This window comes from Vulpes lagopus, chromosome 2 (genome assembly GCF_018345385.1).
Source record: "Vulpes lagopus strain Blue_001 chromosome 2, ASM1834538v1, whole genome shotgun sequence".
NCBI classification, from domain to species: Eukaryota; Metazoa; Chordata; class Mammalia; order Carnivora; family Canidae; genus Vulpes; species Vulpes lagopus.
Genome location: NC_054825.1, coordinates 170,920,855 through 170,939,644, shown reverse-complemented (window position 1 = coordinate 170,939,644; position 18,790 = coordinate 170,920,855). Strand labels below are relative to the sequence as shown.

The following is an 18,790-nucleotide window of genomic DNA, read 5'->3' as shown; positions in this document are numbered from 1 at the left end:
CTGGGTCCCGATCCTGGCCCTGCCTCTCACTGTGAAGAGTTGCTCTCTTTGGGCCTCAGTTTCCAGGCCTCCCAGGGAGTCCAGGGTGCACTGAGGTTAGGCCTGGCAGCCTCAGTCCAGAAACTCCCCCACAGCTGCTTGTATAGCGGAGAGTGGGACTGGAGGGGACAGTCTGGGAGTGTGGGGATGCCAGCAACAGGTCTCCTCCGCGTGGCTGGTCATGGCCGAGCATCTGGCCACCTCCTGCATGCAGTAGCACCTGCCTTCTGTGCAGGAGATTGGGCGCATCTCCATCGAGATGAACGGGACCCTGGAGGACCAGCTGAACCATCTGAAGCGGTACGAGCGCAGCATCGTGGACTACAAGCCGAACCTGGATCTGCTCGAGCAGCAGCACCAGCTCATCCAGGAGGCCCTCATCTTCGACAACAAGCACACCAACTACACCATGGAGGTACACCCGCCGGGCGCCCCTTCCTCCCCTCCTGCCAGCACTAAGGGAGGTTTATGCAGCTGGCGCAGGCCGGGCCTCTCTAACCCAAACGGGTTTTGCCCAGCAGGAAAGGTGTCTGCTGTTGCCTCAGACTGAAAAGACTAGATTAAGTGTTTACACACTTTTTAAAAATCACACTTTTCCTATCATTTTTTCCATCACTGTGATGACACAGTGTCAAGGACCCACTCCTGGGGGGGTCAGGGGGAGCTGGGAGGGCAGCATTTGCCCCATTGTGGCCTCAGCTGTGTCACCCTCACTCGAGGACCCAGAGCCAGCCAGTGTGTGCATCCTCTCGCCATGGCCAAGTTGAAGTGTCAGGGCTGGTTGTCACCCTTTGGGCAGCCTGAACTTGTTCACAGTGACACAGTGCAAGTGCACTGATACCACAGAGAAACCTGGTTTTTTTCCCCTGGAAGCTGGTTAAACGTTGCCCACTCTACTTGTGTAGTTTCCGCATGCATGCTGCACATGTTGGGCCCTGGCCCTCAGCTGCTTCCAGCACCAGACATACACAACATGATGTGACCCTGCTGCTTGGCAGAGGCAGTGGATAGGGTGCCATGCCTGTTCCCTGTGTGCAGAGGAGGTGCACAGGAGAGTGTGGGGCTGGGTTGGGGTTTGGGAGAGAGTCAAGGCCTGGAGTGCAGGGAGAGCCAAGTTCAAAGCCTCCTCGCCGCCCCCGTCGGCTATGGCTGTGGTGGTGCCAGCAGCTGCCCAGCCCACACTCACACCCTTGCTCCGCCCACAGCACATCCGTGTGGGCTGGGAGCAGCTGCTCACCACCATCGCCCGCACGATCAACGAGGTCGAGAACCAGATCCTTACCCGTGATGCCAAGGGCATCAGCCAGGAGCAGATGCAGGAGTTCCGGGCATCCTTCAACCACTTCGACAAGGTGAGCAGCTCCGTCTGCCCCTGGCGTCTTCCCTCCCCACTGTCAGTGTCCCATCCTGCCCCCTCCGTCTTTGCATCTGTCCATTCACCTCACAGTGCTGAGTATCAGCCACCACTCACAGGGCCCAGCAGGCTCCCCACCACTGAACCCGGTGCAGAGGTGCATTACCTTGACCCATGGCCTGGGCACGTTTCCTCAGGAGGAGAAAGTGGGGTGGGGGTCCCAAGTCCTGCCTCTGAGGCCGTGTGTCCTCACCAACCTGCCAATGAGACCCTGGGGCAGCCTAAGTCCCAGCATACCCAAGATTTGTGACCTGACTGTGTGTCTAGTCCACGTGTACGCAGAACATTCTAAAGATTCAGAAGTCTGGATCTCGTCTGGCAGGCCCACTAGGAAGGCGCTGAGCTCCTGAGTTTGCTGTGGTCCCACCCGCCCTGCTGGGCCCAGTGTGCTATCCACCTCCCCTCTGTGGGCGCACGCTCAGCTCCACCGTGTCAGGCAGGGACCTGGTGTCCCAGATAGGACAGTGTCAGCTCCTCCCATCCCAAATCCTGGAGGCAAGGAGAGCTCCCTGTTCCCTCCCAAGAGCCCTGGGCCTCGGTCTTCTGTTCTGCACCACTCAGCCCCATGCCTGCTCTGGCCAGGCGGCGGGCTGGCCTCCGACCGCCCTCCAGGCCGCCATGCCCGTCCCCCTGCTCCACTGTCCCTAGCCATCACCTTGTCCACGTTACCTCTAACTCTGTGTTTTCCCCCGATGTGTTCCCCTTCCCCTGTCCTCTGCATGTGACCCTGGCCCCTCTCCCCATGTCTCTGTGCCGGCCTGGTCTCCACACCGCCCCTCGCACACTCCTGCCTTCGGACGCCCGGCAGGACCACGGCGGGGCGCTGGGGCCGGAGGAGTTCAAGGCCTGCCTCATCAGCCTGGGCTACGACGTGGAGAATGACCGACAGGTACGCGTTCCCTGGGCCCCAGAGGACTGTGGCATTAACTGCTCTTCTTTCTCTCTCCTTCTCTCTGTCTTCCCTCCCTCTCGCCATTCCACCCCTTGCCATGTGTGTGCCATTTCACCGGCTCTCTTGCCTCCTCCCTGCCCTGTGTCTCTCTGGACACCTGCCCCCTTACCTGGTCTCTCGGGGCCGCCTCTGTCTCCCTGGCTCCCGCCACTGTCCTGTTTCCCTGCTGTGCACATGGGGCGGCCCCTCTTGCCTACTCTGGGCCTGGCCTCCTCTGCTGTCCCTGCGTCCTCGAGCAGAAGCAGACAGGCAGCATGGACTCCGATGACTTCAGGGCTCTGCTTATCTCCACAGGATACAGCCTGGTATGCAGCCTCTGCCTCCCCCTCGCTGCTCTGCCTCTCCTCCTCCTCCCTCTCCTCCTCACCGCCTCCTCGGGGACACTCCCCCACCAGAGCAGCGCAGCCTTGCCTCCTCCTCCTCCTCCTCTACCTGTGCTGCTTCTGCTGGGCTGGGGTCTCTCCGATGACTTCCTGAGCCACCCACCTCCTTCCCTGGAAGTCTCCCGAGAGAGGAGGTCAGGCCTCTGGCTCTCTCCCCTTTTTCTTTCTCTTTCTCTCTTTCTCTCTTCCCCACCCTCCAGAGCTAAATCGTGAGCCTAGGGCTGAGAAGCAGTAGACCTGTTTGATCCATTCCCCAACTCCCCCACTTCCCAAAGACGTGGGTGGGGAGGAGCAGAGGGAGCACATCCCAGTCTGGACGAGTGGGGCCCTTGGCCTGGGGAAGCCAAAACCCCTGGAGGCAGACTGACAACAGGTGGTTTGTCCTCCGGCGCCGGGCCCCGCTCTCCTGGCTCCGTTCCATGGGGAGAGCATCCACCAGGCCAGGCCTGGCAGTCCTGCCCTGCTCAAATGCTACCTGTCCCCCACCCCACTCCCCCTTGCAGGGTGATGCCGAGTTCAACCGCATCATGAGCGTGGTTGACCCCAACCACAGTGGCCTCGTGACCTTCCAAGCTTTCATTGATTTCATGTCAAGGGAGACCACCGACACAGACACAGCTGACCAGGTCATTGCCTCCTTCAAGGTTCTGGCAGGGGACAAGGTAAGCAGGATACCTTGGAGGCACCTCGGGGGTTGGTGCGGAGGAGCCCTTGCAGCCAGGACTGGTCGTGAGGGGCTGGGCAGGATGGGTGTGGGTGTGGGTGGTCCAGAGTCCCACCCTGCCACCCCCAGAACTTCATCACGGCTGAGGAGCTGCGGAGAGAGCTGCCCCCGGACCAGGCGGAGTACTGCATCGCTCGCATGGCTCCGTACCAGGGCCCTGACGCTGTGCCCGGCGCCCTCGACTACAAGTCCTTCTCCACAGCCCTGTACGGGGAGAGTGACCTGTGAGGTCCCTGCTGGAGAAACCCTGACCGAATGCCCCCTCCTCACAGCCTCCAGGAGGGGCTGGGGGAGCCCTCTGCCCTCCTCCCCGCTGTGGGGGCCGCCCAGGTCCTGTTCCTCTGACTCTGTATCTATGCAAAGCACTCTGTCAGTCTTTTGGGGGGGGGGGTGGGCAGGGAGGGGCTGGGGCAGGCTCTCTCCTCTCTCTTTGTCAGTCGGCCCTTCCCCCTAGAGAGGGGTGAGGGAGACACAAGGCGTCAGCGCTTCTGGTCTGGTAAATATATATGATGTGTTGTTTTGTTTTTTAACTATGTGGAGGGGACAGTGGATTCCCACAGCAAAACAGGTCCCTTCAGGCCCTAGGAATGCCCTCCCCACCTCATCCCTCCTTTGCCTGTCCTCCCCTCTCCCCCTACGAGGTCCCTTCAAGGCCTCCCACATCCAGGCCAAAGCCCTACGTGCCTTGTCCAGGAGCTGCCCGGGCCTGCATGGGCCCCACAGTGGGCCCAGCAGAGGGCGACACAGCTGCCCGACAGGAAAGAGGACCCCGCCCCTCCCTTCTTCCCTTCTTCCCCCACTTGGCGATTGCCAGGAGGTGAGGGGGTGCAACTCAAACCCCCCGTTTTCTGCCACAGAGGAGTAGGGTTGGGCAGACCAGCCTCTCACCCCCACCCCCTGCGAGCCCCCACCTTGCTTTGTCCAGACACGTGTATCTCGCAGATTTTCTAAGGACCACAAAACAAAAACAAAAACAAAAACAAAAAAACAAACAAAAAAACCATAAAACAACAAAAACAAAAAATACACAAAAAAAATCTATAAAAAAAAGGAATTAAAAACTTTCAGAGAATTACTATTTACTTTATTAACTTACGGATTTATTATATAAATATATATTCACCTAGCAACATATCCTCGCCGCCTCTTGCTCATAATGAAGACATAGCTGATTTGCTGCCCTCCCGCCAGCCCCTTACTGATTTCTCTCTGTTGTCTGTCGTTGGGCATGGGTCTCTGGGGACCCTCCTGAGGTGGAGGGTGGGCTGCTGGCCTGGCTGCCTGTTAGTTGATGGGTTTTGCTCCCTTCCCCTCCCCCCCTTTTTTTGAGTTTATTCTGATTATTTTTTTTCTCGGTTTCTGGATAAACCACCCTTCTGGGGACAGGATAATAAAACATGTAATATTTTTAAGAAGGATTCCTATAGTGGTCTCTCTTTATCTCTCTCCTGTGTCTGTTCTCTACTTCTTAGGAGAGCCGCAGGAGAACCTCTTCCCTGAGCAGGGCTGGGCGTGGGAGATCCCTGTCCCCATGAGTGTGTAGACATGAGGGTCTCCTGGGGGGCTCGCGCTAAGCCAGGTCCTGTTCCGAGTGCTAACTGGTGTAGCCTGCGCGAGAGAAGCGCTGTAACCGACCGTCCTTGTTTATAGGTGAGGAGGGCAAAGCACAGAGAAGCGCAGGGAGCTCACCCTGCTGCTGAGTGGTGGGGACAGAAACCCCCCAGGCTGGCTGGCTCCCAGGGCGGTGCTCTGAACGGCTGCTCAGCATCAGAGCATCAGCCCCACGTGCCAGGCAGAGAGGCAGAGGGGTCGGTTCTGCTCAGGCCCCCTCCCTAACCCCAGGCCAGGCTGGGAGAGGAGAAAAGGCAGGGCTCCTGGCAGCTCTCCCGCCTCCAGCCACAGGTGCTCCGCGCGGAGATTCTAGGAGAAGGTGGCCACCTCCATCCACTGCGGGAGAGAAGACCGCCGGCCTGAGGTAGAGGTCTCCAAGGGCTCCTGCTTGGCCACCTGCGTGCCCCCAGTCCCCAGCCCGGCTCACCTGTCTCCGGGTCAGGCAGATGACCCCCTCGCCTCCATCCAGGTGCTGGCTGCAGTGGCCTGTGCAGTGTGGGCCGGTTGAGCGCCCACGGTGGCCCGTGGGGGACCCCACCCCACCCATGCAGGGGCAGCACTCACGGAAGATACAGGTGAGCTGGGCTGCACAAGACACGAAGCGCTCGAAGTCCACCCGCAGACGACTGTCCCGGTAGCGGCTAGTGAGGGCCTGGGTCAGCTGGTTGTTGAGGTGGAAGCCTAGGGCAGGCCACCTCTGAGCCGAGGCTGTCCCTGTGAGCCCCACCCCAGGGGCCTGCTGCCACCTCTCTGATCCCAGCTGTGCGACCACCTGCAGCTCCCTTCACTGCACTGTTTTCTCTCCTGGGTCGGCCCTGACCCCATAGGTTGCGGGACGCTGTTAGATGGAGAGCCTAGAACGGCGTCTGGCACATAACGACTGGGTGCCTGCTTTCTTACGCCTCTAGATTCTGGCCAGTTTCTGCGCATGGGCACGGAGAAGATTTCTGTGCAGTTGAGAGCCTTTTTGTTAGCCCTACATGGCATCAGTTTCTTCACAGGAGACAAGGTCTAAACTTTAGAAATCACCTCTGACGAGAAATCTCCATAGGCTTTCGAAAGCCGAAAACCATGGCTCCTCCTTCCCCCACGTGTGCAGATAAACACGGTTCTGAGGCTGATTTCCTGGGCTGCCCCTGGCCCTGGAGCCCCTCTGTGCCCCTGTTCATCGAGCAGATCTCTGCCTGGTGCCATGGACAGCCCCACACTGGCACAGTGACCTCCCGCAGTCCCTCCAGCTTCACCCACCTTAGGGGGGCCCCTCAGCTGCCCCCTCAAATTCCTGTCAGCCTTCGTGCACACTGTCAGCTTCCTCTGGTCCCTCTGGTGTGCCCCCTGCTGCAGGGTCCTGCCCAGGAAAGCCCTCCCCTGGGGTACTAGGTGCTGGTGGCCTTCGCAGACCACGCCTCACCTACCCCTCCTCCCCTCCTCCCCCTCCTCCCCTCCTGCACTTGGGCTCGGTGCTGTCTTGCCTCCCTTGCCTGTGATGTTCCTTCTGCCCAGAAGGCCCGGTCCTCCCTTGGCCCAGAACATTCCTACTCCTCACGTGGGCCCCCTGCTCTTCCCACCTGCCGCACGGGGCACCTCCTGGGGCTCCCTGTGCCAACCCTGTCCCCACCCTGACCCCTCTGAGCTGTCACCATCATGGGTGGCTCTGGCACGGAAGCCGTGGGCGGAGGAAGGGAAGGGTTTCTGGCCACTGCCAAATCCCCAGAGTCCCCAGCCTCAGAGGCACAGCCAGGAGCAGAGGCAGTGTTTGGGGGACAGTGGTGCCGCAGAGCAGTGCGTGGCTGAGTTGCAGCACGTTGCTTTTCTTGCTAATTCCCCCGTCCCGATCCTGCCCATTTCCAGGGTCTCTGGAACCTGCTTCCTGCTGGCCCACTCCCTGGTACTCCCTCCATACACAAGCGTGACCCTTCCTTTGCTGTCACCTGTAGTCCCCCCTCTCCCCCACCAGCTGGACTTGCCTCACCCTCCTCCCTCTCATACATTTTTTTTTTTTTTTAAATTTTTAAGGCCCCAGGTATTCATGAGGTCTCATGGGGCTTTACTGACTCCCTGCACTGACGTTTCATCTCTGACCGCCGCCGTCCTCCTCTGCATTTCCTGGCCCTTGAAGCTGGTCCGGCAGGGCTCATGCTCACCTCAGGGCCTCTGTGCTGGCTGTTCCTTCTCTCTATACTGCACCTGCCCCCGTGTCCCCAAGGCTCAGGCCCCCTCCTCCAGGTCTGCTCAAACAGCACCTCCGACCTTCCCTGACCACTGTCTCAAGCCACCTCCTCCCACACGTACACACCTGCTTTCTCTTCCTGTCGCAGCATGTATTACCATGTGACCCAGACGTTCTGTGTGCACCGCAGTACATTAGCTCCCCACCCCTCTCAACCCAGCACGATCTCAGTCGTCTGGCTAGAATAACACCAAGAATGTACACACCAGGTGCCCAGTGACATCGATGAGTCGGGGCAAACCTTCCGTCCTCCTCCCTCTCTGGCCTCTGCTCTGTGCGCCCGGGACTTCCCGGGACTCCGTTTCTGTCTGCGTGCGCCACCTCCCAAGGTTCTACTCTGACTCCTCAACCCCCCTGGCTCGGGTTCTTTCCGTGCACATCTCTGGACTCTGCAGCGCCTCCCTGGGGCCTCCCTGCCTCGCAGACGGGGTCAGAGCCAGGCGGCAGCCTCCCGCCTCCCCTGTCTCACCCTTGGAGCCCCGGGTGGGGGGTGGGGATGTGGGAGTTCCCTTCCGGTCCCAGCCCTCCACTCGGGAACTTCCTTGACTTGCCCCAGAGCCCGGGAGAAGCTTAGCTCCGTGGCTCCGTCCCTCGTCCCTCGGGTAGGGCTTTGTGCTACACGGAGGGATGGGGCTGTTCTGCCTCTCCTGGAAGCCTTCGGAAACCTTGGCCGGCACGGGCACTCCGGGCACTCCTGCAGTAACGCAGCTGCGTGCCCCGCAGCGCTGCCCCCGCGGCCCATCCCGCAGGCCCCTCCCAGCCACCCCGAGGAGTGGCCAGTTTACACTGAGGCTCCAGGAGGTGGACTCGCAGGCCCGGGGCCCCCAGGGAGTAAGTCCCGAGAAGCAGGATCCAACCCAGGCTCCTGGGAATCCAGGCCATTTTACCACAGTGCCCTGGGGCCCGGGCCTCTCACACCAGCTCCCAGGCTCTCCCCATCTTCCTCCCTCCAGGAGGCCCGGCTTGCAGCCAGGCCTGCAAGAGTATGGCAGGTGTGTGTGGGGGGCAGGTCCCCATGACACCTCCCCAGCGTACCTGCCGCGTTCAGCGCTAGCCTCAGCTCATAGGAGTTCATCGTTCCAGAGGCGTCCTCGTCAAACTTATCAAATGTGGCCTGGGCCGGGAGGTATAGGTCAGTCTCACCTCCCCCCCCCCTCACCCCCCGCCGTTCACCCTGAAGAGGGCTGAGAGGGGGCCTCGGAGGCCAGTCAGCCAGGGTTCCCACCCCAGCTCCCTTTCTTCCTGGCTTGGTTCCCTGGGCGCGCAGCTTTACCTCTCTGAGCCTGTTCCGCAGTCTGTAAAGTGGGAATAATCGAACCAGCTGGAATAGGGCGGTGAGGACAAGTCGGGATCCTAGCCACAGGGGGCTTGGTGAGGGCTCAGCAAACAGTGGCTCACCGCTCACGAGTATAGCGGGGCCTCAGACCATTTCCTCACGGGGATCCAGAGTAGTGGGGATTAATGCCTCCCACTGGTAGACAAGCAAAGGCCCCTCAGAGGGGAGACGACTTGCCTAAGGTCACACTGCCAGAAAGGGGCTGAACCGGGGCTGGGATTTCACCCGAGGACCAGAGCCTGTGCTTTCCATCCCTGAGCTATTTAGGGCCCTGAGAGAGACCACAGAAGGGTAGATGGGGCAAGGACATCCCAGCCGATCCCTCCAGGCTGTCCCTCCAAGGTATGATGTGGCCCACCTTCTCCTGCCCCCGGGGCCCTGCTAGCCCACAGGGCACCTAGGTCCTTAGTAGTAAAGGTGCCTCACCCTCCAGGAGGAGAAGGCCCCAGCAAAGCCCCGACCTTACCTGCCACTCCAGGAGATGGCCCCAGAGCTGCTGGAAGTGGTGCAGGGTGAGGCTTTGTCCGTTCTGGGGATGGGGCATCTGGTTAAAATCTATCCCCAGAAGGGAGACAGAGACGCCAACATCCCCACCCAGGTACTGCCCCCTCATGTACCCCAAAACACCGCAGCAACTGCTCGCAGGTCCTGAGCCCGATCTCTCGAGGGGTCTGAGTGTCTCGAGGGGTCTGCGTGCGGGCCCTGGCTACAGGAAACAAAAAACCCCGGGGGACTTCCTGTGTGCTGGCCATCGTTGTAAGTGCTGGGGATTATTGCTGTCCCCACTGTTGGAATGGGGGTACAGAGAGCCACGTGACAGCTGGTGGCCAGCAGAGCAGGGGTCTGAACCCAGGCGAGGGGGTTCCGAGCCGCCTCACGGCAGCTACACTCCCTGCCTCCCTTAGGGGAAGAGGGGGCCTTATGAGTGGCAGTGGCCTGGTGGGTTAACACGCACGGGGGGCGGGGGCTCTGTGGGGTCCACCTCGGTCCCCAACTCACCAGGCTCCAGGGCAATGCTTAATAAGGTCTGGAGCTGAGCGGCACTGAGTGCTTCCTCCTGGTCAAGGAGAGAGTCAGTTGTGAGGCCATTGGCCCGGGCAGTCTCAGGGCTGTGCTGGGGACACAGCGGAGACAGGTTGGTGGGGGAGGGGGGGGGACCTGTCCCCAGGGCGGCAGCCGGCAGCAGGGAAGCACCGAGCTGTGGGAGTCCGGGAGTCCACAGTGGGAGGCCGCTGACCAGCCTGGGGGAGAATCCGGGAAGGCTTCCGGGGGGAGGCATATGAGAAAGATGAGGCCTTAGGCAGGACAAGGGACGCGAGGGGAGAGCAGGCGCGCCAGGCAGAGGTGCAGACAGGGCAAAGGGCCTGAGGCAGGGTCGAGCTGTGAGCACTGGGAGGAGAGTCAGGAGATTTAGGCACCTGGGAGTGCCGCGAGCCCTCACCTCTCCTGCCAGCTCCTGGAACAGCTGCTCCAAGCCCAGCTCCAGGGGGACGTAGGGGACCTGTGGGGCGGGGCGGGGGGCTCAGTGCGGGGGTGCGAGAGGCCCCAGCCCGCCCCCCTCCGGCCACCCCGCCCCGCACCAGGAGCGCGTGCAGGTCGGCGCTGATGACGTCGTCGATCTCCCTGCGAGGACAAGGGAGGCGAGTCGGGGCGCGGCCCGGGCCGATCCCCGCGGGGAGGGGGCGGCCCGGGGACCGCTGGGGAGGGGGCGGGCGCCCGGCTCACACGGCCGTGTGGCGGCGCTCGGAGAAGACGCGCAGCGTGAAGTCGGCCTCGTCGCCGGCGCGGGCGGCGCTGGGCACCACCAGGTAGTGGCCGGGGCGCAGGCGGCAGCGGCGGCTCACGTCGCGGCGGGCGCAGAAGGGCGAGCGGTCGGCGCGCAGCAGGCCCGGCAGGAGCGCGCGGCTGCGCGGGGAGTCCCACAGGCCCAGCAGCTGCGGGCCGGGCGGCTGAGGTCACCCCAGGCCCCGTGAGCCCGCAGCCCCCGTCACCCCAGGCCGCCCCCGCCCGCAGCCCCCCGGTCACCGCAGGCCCCCCCCCCGCCCACCCGCAGTCCCCCCCCCCCGTCACCCCAGGCCGCCCCCGCCCGCAGCCCCCCCCGGTCACCCCCCCAGGCCCCCCCGCCCCACCCCCCGCCCACCCGCACGCCTCCCGCCCCCCCGCCCACCCGCAGTTCCCCCCCCCCCGTCACCCAGGCCGCCCCGCCCCGCAGCCCCCCCCGCCCAACCCGCAGTCCCCCACCCCCACCCCAGGCCGCCCCGCCCGCAGCCCCCCGCCCACCAGCAGTCCCCCCCCCCCCCCGTCACCCCAGGCCGCCCCCGCCCGCAGCCCCCCGCCCCCCCCCCCCCCACCCGCAGTCCCCCCCACCCCTCACCCCAGGCCGCCCCCGCCCGCAGCCCCCCGCCCACCCGCAGTCCCCCACCCCCACCCCAGGCCGCCCCGCCCGCAGCCACCCCTGGTCACCGCAGGCCCCCCCCCCCGCCCACCCGCAGTCCCTCCCCCCCGTCACCCCAGGCCGCCCCCGCCCGCAGCCCCCCCCCGGTCACCCCAGGCTCCTCCTGCCCACAGCCGTCTGACCCCCGATCCCGGCTCCCACCGCCTGCAACTGTCAGGGCCGACCGCCCCACAGCCTGTCCCAGCCCCCGCCCAGGGTGGACCTGCAATCCCGGGTCCCGCCGACACCCACCTCCTCTGGGATCTGCAAGCAGGGAGAGCGGGGAGTCAGAGCCCACAGCGGGGCGGCCACCCTTCAGAGCCCCCCACCCCACCCCCCTCGTTAAGCCCCCACACCCCTGTCTCTGACCGGCCACGCCCCTCCCGGCCCCTCCCGTCTGCGCCCTCAAGGCCCTTCTCTGCTCCGTGTCCCCTCCCTGATCCTCCAAGCCTATGACTCTCCTCTGACCCCTGGTCCCCTCCGTGGGGACTGGCCCCCGCCCCCGGGGGCCCTCCCCACCTCAGTCTCTCCCTGACCCTCTCCCCGGCAATCTCCCCTCTCTGACCCCCCCAGGCCTCCCCCACCTCCCGGCCCCCACCCCCTCTAAGCCGGGACCACCTGGAACACATGGAAGCCCACGGTGAGGTAGGTGAGGCCCTGGGCCCTCAGGCGCCGCCGGTTGCGCTGGATGAGTGACAGAAGGACAGTGCACTTGGGGATGCGCCCCCCCCTCGCCGGGCCCCACGCTCCTGCTGCCCCCCAGCCCCCCCAGGGCCCCTCCTCATCATCATCCTCCTCGTCAGGCTCCAGCAGCGTCAGTCGGAACTGGGGGTTGGTCCAGAAGGTTTCTAGCAGGAAAGAAAAAGACGGGGTTACCCGGCCTGCGGGGGGCACCCCCTTGCTCACCTCTCGGGGCACCCTCCGAGGCCTCACCGGTGCCAGGCTGGCTCCCGCCAGAGTTGAAGCCGCGCACCCAGCGGCCCTGGAAGGTGTGGATGTGCCAGCCGCCTCCCGCCGGGCTGGGGCCCAGCACCTCGGGGCTCAGCGAGCAGATCTGCACGGTGTTGAAGTGGCGGAGGAAGTCCCTCAGCTCCATCCTGCGCGGTGGCCGGCGGTCAGGACCCCAGGGCCGCGCTCCCGAGGATCTCAGCCCCAGATCACAACCCCGCCAGTCCTTAGACACTGCCGAGCGCCCGTCGGCCCACCACATAGTACCGCGTCTCCGGAAGTGACCCCCAGTCACTGAGCCCTCCAGCTCCCCCAGATTGCTCCAAGTCCCCAGAAAGGCCCCACAAATAGCCAAGATCCATGCACTGCCCCCACCTATCATCAAATTGCCTTCAGCCCCCAAATATCAAGACCCTCAGACTCTCAATGGCCAACAAGTATTCTTCAGCCCCCCAATATTACCAGATCTGAAGAAATGCCCCTGATGTCACCAAGCCTCCCACAATTGTCCTAAATATTACCTGTTACCCATGCCCCCTCGACCCTCCCAACATGCCTGTGGCTCCCAGTTCCTCTATTACTGCTGATTGTTCCTCGACTCCCCCGAACAGACCGTAACCCCAAACCCCAAAGCTGCCGCCTTACGGACAGCTTCTCGCAATGCACTTGTCCCAGTCCCTGCAGGCAGGCCTCGGCCCTCCCCGCGCCCCTGTGGCCTGGCGCCAGCGCAGAGGCAGGGCTGGGACCCTGGGCCGCTCACCAGAACTCGCCATCCTCCTTTTTCACCAGCAGAGCATCTCGCCACTCGGTGGGGAGCGCATCCCAGCGGGGGCAGCTAGGGAGACGTGGGGTGGGGGCGTGAGGGCTGAGCAGGTGGCGCCGGCCCCCCCCCAACCCCACATCCATCCCACCTGTCGCTCCAGGCCCCCGTCCACTCCACACGGCCCCATGGGTTCCGAAGCCGCAGCAGCCGCACCTTGGTGAAGCCCAGGGTCACCTGGAGGCAGCATTGTCAGTGGGGGGTGGCGCTGGGACACCCCAGCAGCCCACTCATGGGGGGCCACTCACCTTGTACGTGCCCGTGACTGAGTACGCGTGTCCCTTCACCAGCCCATCTTCTGTGCGGTACTCGCCCCTATCGCTCTGGGCAGAGGACAGGGGACGGTGAGGCCACAGTGGGGAACCAGCGGGGGGCTGCTCCTCTGTGTCCCCCCCAGCCTCCTGCCACCAAAGCAGGAGTCAACCAGGGCACCCAGCTGAATGACACAGGGCTCCAAGAGGGCATCGGATGGGTGACGGAAGGCCAGAGAGGGAGACGGACACAGGACAAAATACGTGGGGAGGGGGCCCGGGTAGCTCAGAGGTTGAGCGTCTGCCTTTGGCTCAGGGCGTGATCCTGGGGTTCTGGGATCGAGTCCCACATCAGGCTGCCCGCAGGGAGCCTGCTCCCCCCTCTGCCTGTGTCTCTGCCTCTCTCTCCTCTCTCTCTGTCTCTCTATGTGTCTCTCATGAATAAATACATAAAATTTATTTTAATAAATTATTATATTAATAATTAATTGGGATCCCTGGGTGGCGCAGCGGTTTGGCACCTGCCTTTGGCCCAGGGCGCGATCCTGTAGACCCGGGATCGAATCCCACGTCAGGCTACCGGTGCATGGAGCCTGCTTCTCCCTCTGCCTGTGTCTCTGCCTCTCTCTCTCTCTGTGACTATCATAAATAAATAAAAAAATTAAAAAAAAAAACAAATAAAATTTTAAAAAAATAATTAATTAATTATTATCATACACACACAGAGGCAGAGACACAGGCAGAGGGAGAAGCAGGCTCCACGCAGGGAGCCCAGCGTGGGACTCGATCCCGGGTCTCCAGGGTCACGCCCTGGGCTGAAGGTGGCGCTAAACCGCTGTGCCACCGGGGCTGCCCAATAAATAAAATCTTAAAAAAAAAAAAAAAAAAACACAGGGAGGACAGAGACACGGGCAGAAAGAAACCCAAAGGACAGACAGCCCACAGATGAGCACGGGGTTAAGCAAAGAACGAGAGCAGGAATTAGATCAACTCCGTGAACGACGGGGCGTGTGACTGGGTCACCACCGATGAACGCATGACTCCGGCTGAGCCCCTGGGAATCGATCCTAGGCCTTTTGCTGAAATTCTCAGAAAGAGGCTTTGCCTTTACTACTTTTTTTTTGGACCCATTGGGGTGATGGGAGGGCCCTGCAGCTGTGGGGGCCCCTTTGGTGCCCATGAGGGGAATGCCTGCCCGAGGGTGAAGCTAAGCCGGAACCAGGAATAGAAAACCGCATTCTCCGCGTGCGCTAAGCACCTGGATTCAGCTGTGCCTGAAGCTTGTGTAGCTATGAGAGCACATACATCGCCTTTTGACTTGCTCGAGGTTGACTGGGGGGGCGGGGGGCAGAGCAGCCAATGGGGAACACAGAGGAGGACGCGGCCCCCCACCACAGCCATGGCTGGGCTCTGGTCCTGGTGGGGGCTGTCTCACCAGGGCGGTGGCGCCCACGAGCGACTCCTTGGCCAGGGCATGGCGCAGGGCCGAGAAGAGGCCCGGGATGTCCTGCCTCAGGTAGAGCACCTCGCCCACGCCGCCTGTGAAGTCCACGAAAGCCTCGTTCATGTGGCCGCCTCGCATCACCTCATAGGAGCCGTGGAGCCTGTGGGAGCGGGTGTCGGGGGCACGCGTGAGGCGTGTGCGGGCAGCTCCCACGCCCCCTGGGACCCCGGGGGCCGCTGTCCCGGGGCGTGGGCCCGGGGCTGCCCCTGACACCTGCGGGCCCCTGAGGTGGGCCGTGGCACACTCTGGAAGCCCTCGGAAATCGGGCCTGCAGTCCCCGGGCCTCCAGGACTGTGGCATTCGGGGGATCCCAGGGGAGCTGTGTCAGAATTGGGGGCACCCAGGGGGCTATGTCTGAAACTCCGAGTCTCCGGGAGATGTCTGCTTTGGGGGTCATCTCTATGGGGCTTGTCAGGGATTTCAGAGCCACAGGATGGAGGAAAGCAGAGATTGAGGGTCCCGGGGATTACAGTCCATATTTGGGAGGCGTGGGGCACCCGGGGGGCTCAGGCGGCTAAGCGTCTGCCTTTGGCTCAGGTCATGATCCCGGGGTCCTGGGGTCGAGCCTCGCGTTGGCTCCCTGCTCAGCACAGAGTCTGCTTCTCCCTGTTCCAACAACCCCCCTCTCGCTCGTTCTCTTTCTCTCTCTTTAAATAAAATCTTAAAAAATAAAAAATTTGGCAAGTGTTTTGGGTTTCTCAATGGAGCAAGAGGTCTTCTGAGGTTAGAGGTCCCCCAAGGGGGTACATCTTAGATATAGCGGTTCCCGGGTCTGATAGATGAGATTTCAGGGATTGTGGGTGTCGGCGGGGCCCTAAGGAATGTTCTGTGTGAAATGTCCATAGAGGGAGGTATTTATGATTTGGAGGCCCTCAGGGAATGGTGACATCAGACGGTGTGACATCCTGGGCGCTGTGACTTGGTTGGGGAGGACCCTTGGCAGGGTGTCTAGAGGATCGCAGAAGTTGGGGGGTCTCGGGTTCCCTTGGGGCTTGGGGCCTGCTGGCCAGCGAGGTGCGCCCGGGTCCTTACTTGGCGTAGGCCTTTTCCAGGAGCGGGGCCCAGAACTCGTTCCGCTGATCCGAGCGCACGAACATCAGCTTCCCCTCACGCACCGGCAGCCTGTCGTCCACCACCACGTCCACCCAGCGGCCAAACTGCCAGAGCTGGGGGGGCAGGGGGGTGAGGGCGGGCCCCGGCTTCGGCCACCAGCCTCCAACCGCGCCGGACCCCATCCTCGGCCCCCTCGCCCTGCTGTGCCCGTCCAAGAATGACAGCCCCAAGGGGACAACGTCAACTCTGAAATCCGTGTCACCAGGGGGGAGACTGAGGCACGAGCAAAGGAACTGGGCTTTACCTGGAAGTGGAAGACACCTGCATAGCCATCTTGGAAGCCTTGTCCAGGGGGGACCACCCGGCTCAGGAGCCGGGGGTACAGAGTGAGGGAGGCAGCGGCCGCAAGGAACCAGCAGTTACCTGGGAGGAGAGGCGAGGATGGGACGAGGGACATTGAGGTGCGGGGAGAGGCCGAGGGGGCACCCAGGGGTGGAACCGCAGGGTCCCAGCCACCGCCTGCCGGATCGGGGGGCCAGATGGCTCCGTGGTCCTACCGAGGCGCCCCTGACACACGTCTGTTCGGCTCATGTCCTCGCAGATGAACTGGGGTTCCGCGCAAAACTCCTGGGGGCGACAGGGGATTCCAGGCCTCAGCCAGGGAAGGGAGGGAAGGGGCCACCTAGAGGTCCCCAGCCTGGGCCCCCGGCCCTCGCTGCCCCCCCAGGAGACGCTGGCAGAGCCTGCGGGAGGCACCCGGCTTCCCTGGGCCTCTCCACACCCAGCGGGGAACTCTCAGCCTTCCTGCTCATGTCCAGCCCCCCAGCCCCTCCTCCCTCACACTCAGGGGCCCAGTCCCCCCAGTCCCCCCTCCCTCAGACCCAGGGGCCCAGCCCCCCAGTCCCCCCTCCCTCAGACCCAGGGGCCCAGCCCCCCAGCCCCTCCTCCCTCAGACCCAGGGGCCCAGCACCCCCCCCACCACACATTACATGGGGCCTCATCCATTCCACCCCTTTGGCCTTCTCGGAGTCGGGCCCCAGCTCGTTGTAGCCAAGGGCGTCGGGGCCAGCAGGGAAGTAGGGGTCTCGGAACAGGATCCCCTCATCCAGGCAGGCTGCTCGGATCGCCTCGTATCTCTGGCCCCGAAAGGGCTTTGGGCCTCTGGTTCCAGGCCCTGCCTCTTCGTCCACCAGCTGGATGGTGACCCTCCCGCTGCCACACGCCATCCGGACACTCTGGGCTCCCGGGCGGCCCCAGGCTCTTTAACCTCCTGAGTCACGGGGGTGGGGCTTCCCCTCCATCTGAGCCCTGATGGGGGTCTTTAGGCAGCCAGGAGCCTTCCTTTATAAATACTAATTGATGGTTTGGGGAGCCACAGAGCAAGGGACGCCTCGATGGCGGTTTCCTCCCCAGGGCGTGGGGCCTTCAGTTGTGGCCGGGGCAGCAGCTTAATGGGCTTGGCCCACAGCAAGAGGGAAGGCGGGCAGAGCTGAGGGAGGACCGGCTGCCCCTGGAAGGAGGTCAGTGTGGGGGTGTGTTCCTGCCCTCTGGTCCCTGCCTCTCTCTCTGGGGGGCTGGGCGGGGGGGGGGGGTATGGGGGGGCGGTGCCTTTACACTGTATCTCTGTCTCTCCATGTGACAGTTTCTTTCTCTATCTGCCATCGTGTCTCTCTTCTGTCTCTGTCTCTCTCTGTCCATCTCTCTTGTCTCTTCCTGTCTTCCTCTGCTGTGTTTTGGGGTTTTTCTTCAGTGTGTGTTTTGGGTTTTGTCGCTGTAACTACCCCCCTCCCCGTGTCTCCGTCCCTGTCTCCGTACCTCTGCGTGGCTGTCTCTCCCGCACCTTCTCTCTTGTGCACCCCCCTGTCTGCCCCTCTGCACCCTTTTCTCTGCCCTGTGGCTACTCCGTCCCCCAGCCCCCCACTGCAGCTCCCGGGGCGGGGGGCCCAACCCGCCTCCCTCGTCCTGAGCCACCAGGACCCTGCCCCCTCTTCCCGGACAGACAGCGACCTGCTCGCCAGCACAGCGCTGACTGTGGGGTCTGCCCTACACCCCCTGGGCTGGGAGCCACACTCTCCAGTGACCTTGACACCTGATCCGACCCCCTTTCGGGGTTGGGGCCCCCAGGGGAAGCCAGAGCCCCTGGAAGCAATGACAGAAGTAGGTTCTGAGAGGCCAGAGACTCACCGGGTTGGGTCCCAGCAGACTTCCACCCCAGGAGGGGGGCCTCTTGCACTGGCTGAATCTTGTCGCCTCTGCGACAGACGTCCCTGAGTCCTCCCACGGCCTTCCATCCAAATGGACCAACAGATCTTGTCTGGGCCCCCCTGCTGTGTGGCCACCAAAAAGGGGTTGTAAACAAGATGCCTTCCTGTAGAATTGCCAAGGCCATCCCCCACCCCTGCCATGTGAGGTGACAGTGGTCTGGAGCACTTGCCAGGGTAGGGGCCAAAAGGCCTGGATTCAAATCCAGCCTCTGCCACTTAGCACTGTGTGTCTTGGGCAAGTCGCTTAACCTCTCTGTGCCTCAGTTTCCTCAGCTCTACAGTGGGGGCAGTCGCAGGACAGCGGACCTGAGGGACCGAGGTGGTAGGTGGGGCACGGTCAGAGCAGCGCCTGACACCCAGGAGGTGCCCCGTCCACATCAGCTGCTGGGACGACGTCTGAGGCCCGGTCCACAGCCACTTGTCACCTCCTGCTGCCGTCGCTTGCACAGCCGCATCTGCCACCGCGCTCCCCTCCGGGTCACAGCCCTCCCCCGTATTTGTCCCTGAGGTACTGCGCGAGGACGCGAGGAACGACACCGGCCTGACAGCCTGCAGCGGGCAGGAAACAACTACCTGTGACCCCGGCCCTTCCCCGCCTCCGTCTTCAGGTCCCCGCGGGCTGCTGCTCTTCCCGGCCTGCCTCGCTGGAAGGTTCTGCTCACACCCCACGAACAGGACCCCCGCGATCATCCCTCCCCGCCTCCCGCCTCACATCCAGGATCCCACATATGCCTCCGGGGCCAACCTAAGAAAAACGCACTGAAGCCAGCGTGGTGGGTGTCCGTTGCTTTGTGAGCCCAGCACCCCCTACCTCCTTTTCTAGAATC

The 18,790-nt window shown here is 63.0% G+C and overlaps 2 protein-coding genes across 5 annotated transcripts in view; one reads left to right on the top strand and one right to left on the bottom strand.

Annotated features, from left to right (window-relative positions):
• Positions 1-4,930, top strand: part of ACTN4 (actinin alpha 4) — a 73,240-nt gene extending 68,310 nt beyond the window's left edge. For 2 of the 4 annotated variants that reach the window (XM_041735191.1, XM_041735185.1), the window contains exons 17-21: positions 275-454; positions 1,245-1,391; positions 2,262-2,342; positions 3,292-3,450; positions 3,582-4,930. In XM_041735191.1, coding sequence (XP_041591125.1) covers positions 275-454; positions 1,245-1,391; positions 2,262-2,342; positions 3,292-3,450; positions 3,582-3,740 — 726 coding nt within the window. In that variant the 3' untranslated portion in view covers positions 3,741-4,930. Of the gene's footprint in view, positions 1-274; positions 455-1,244; positions 1,392-2,261; positions 2,343-2,644; positions 2,711-3,291; positions 3,451-3,581 lie in introns of all 4 variants that reach the window. The other 2 variants (XM_041735205.1, XM_041735201.1) reach the window with 2 other exon arrangements.
• Positions 4,931-5,346: 416 nt separating this feature from the next.
• CAPN12 (calpain 12) lies at positions 5,347-16,925 on the bottom strand. The gene is made up of 21 exons (XM_041735175.1): positions 16,689-16,925; positions 16,257-16,326; positions 16,004-16,122; positions 15,679-15,812; positions 14,578-14,746; positions 13,140-13,214; positions 12,983-13,068; positions 12,832-12,906; positions 12,057-12,220; positions 11,742-11,971; positions 11,376-11,387; positions 10,415-10,623; positions 10,270-10,312; positions 10,131-10,190; positions 9,689-9,746; positions 9,307-9,395; positions 9,156-9,218; positions 8,389-8,467; positions 5,688-5,804; positions 5,551-5,609; positions 5,347-5,459 (listed from the first exon to the last, which is right to left on the bottom strand). Exons 1-21 carry the CDS (start codon positions 16,923-16,925, stop codon positions 5,433-5,435), a joined length of 2,175 nt encoding a protein of 724 aa, XP_041591109.1. The 3' UTR covers positions 5,347-5,432.
• Positions 16,926-18,790: the final 1,865 nt, after the last annotated feature.

Bases quoted from the DNA above. Each gene is read 5' to 3' on its own strand.
- CAPN12 (XM_041735175.1), bottom strand. From the start codon at position 16,925: ATGGCGTGTGGCAGCGGGAGGGTCACCATCCAGCTGGTGGACGAAGAG. The intron at 16,327-16,688 runs GTAATGTGTGGT...TGTCGCCCCCAG, and splicing joins TGGAATGGATGAGGCCCCAT to GAGTTTTGCGCGGAACCCCA. The intron at 11,972-12,056 runs GTGAGGCCTCGG...CTTTCCTGCTAG, and splicing joins CGGGAGCCAGCCTGGCACCG to AAACCTTCTGGACCAACCCC.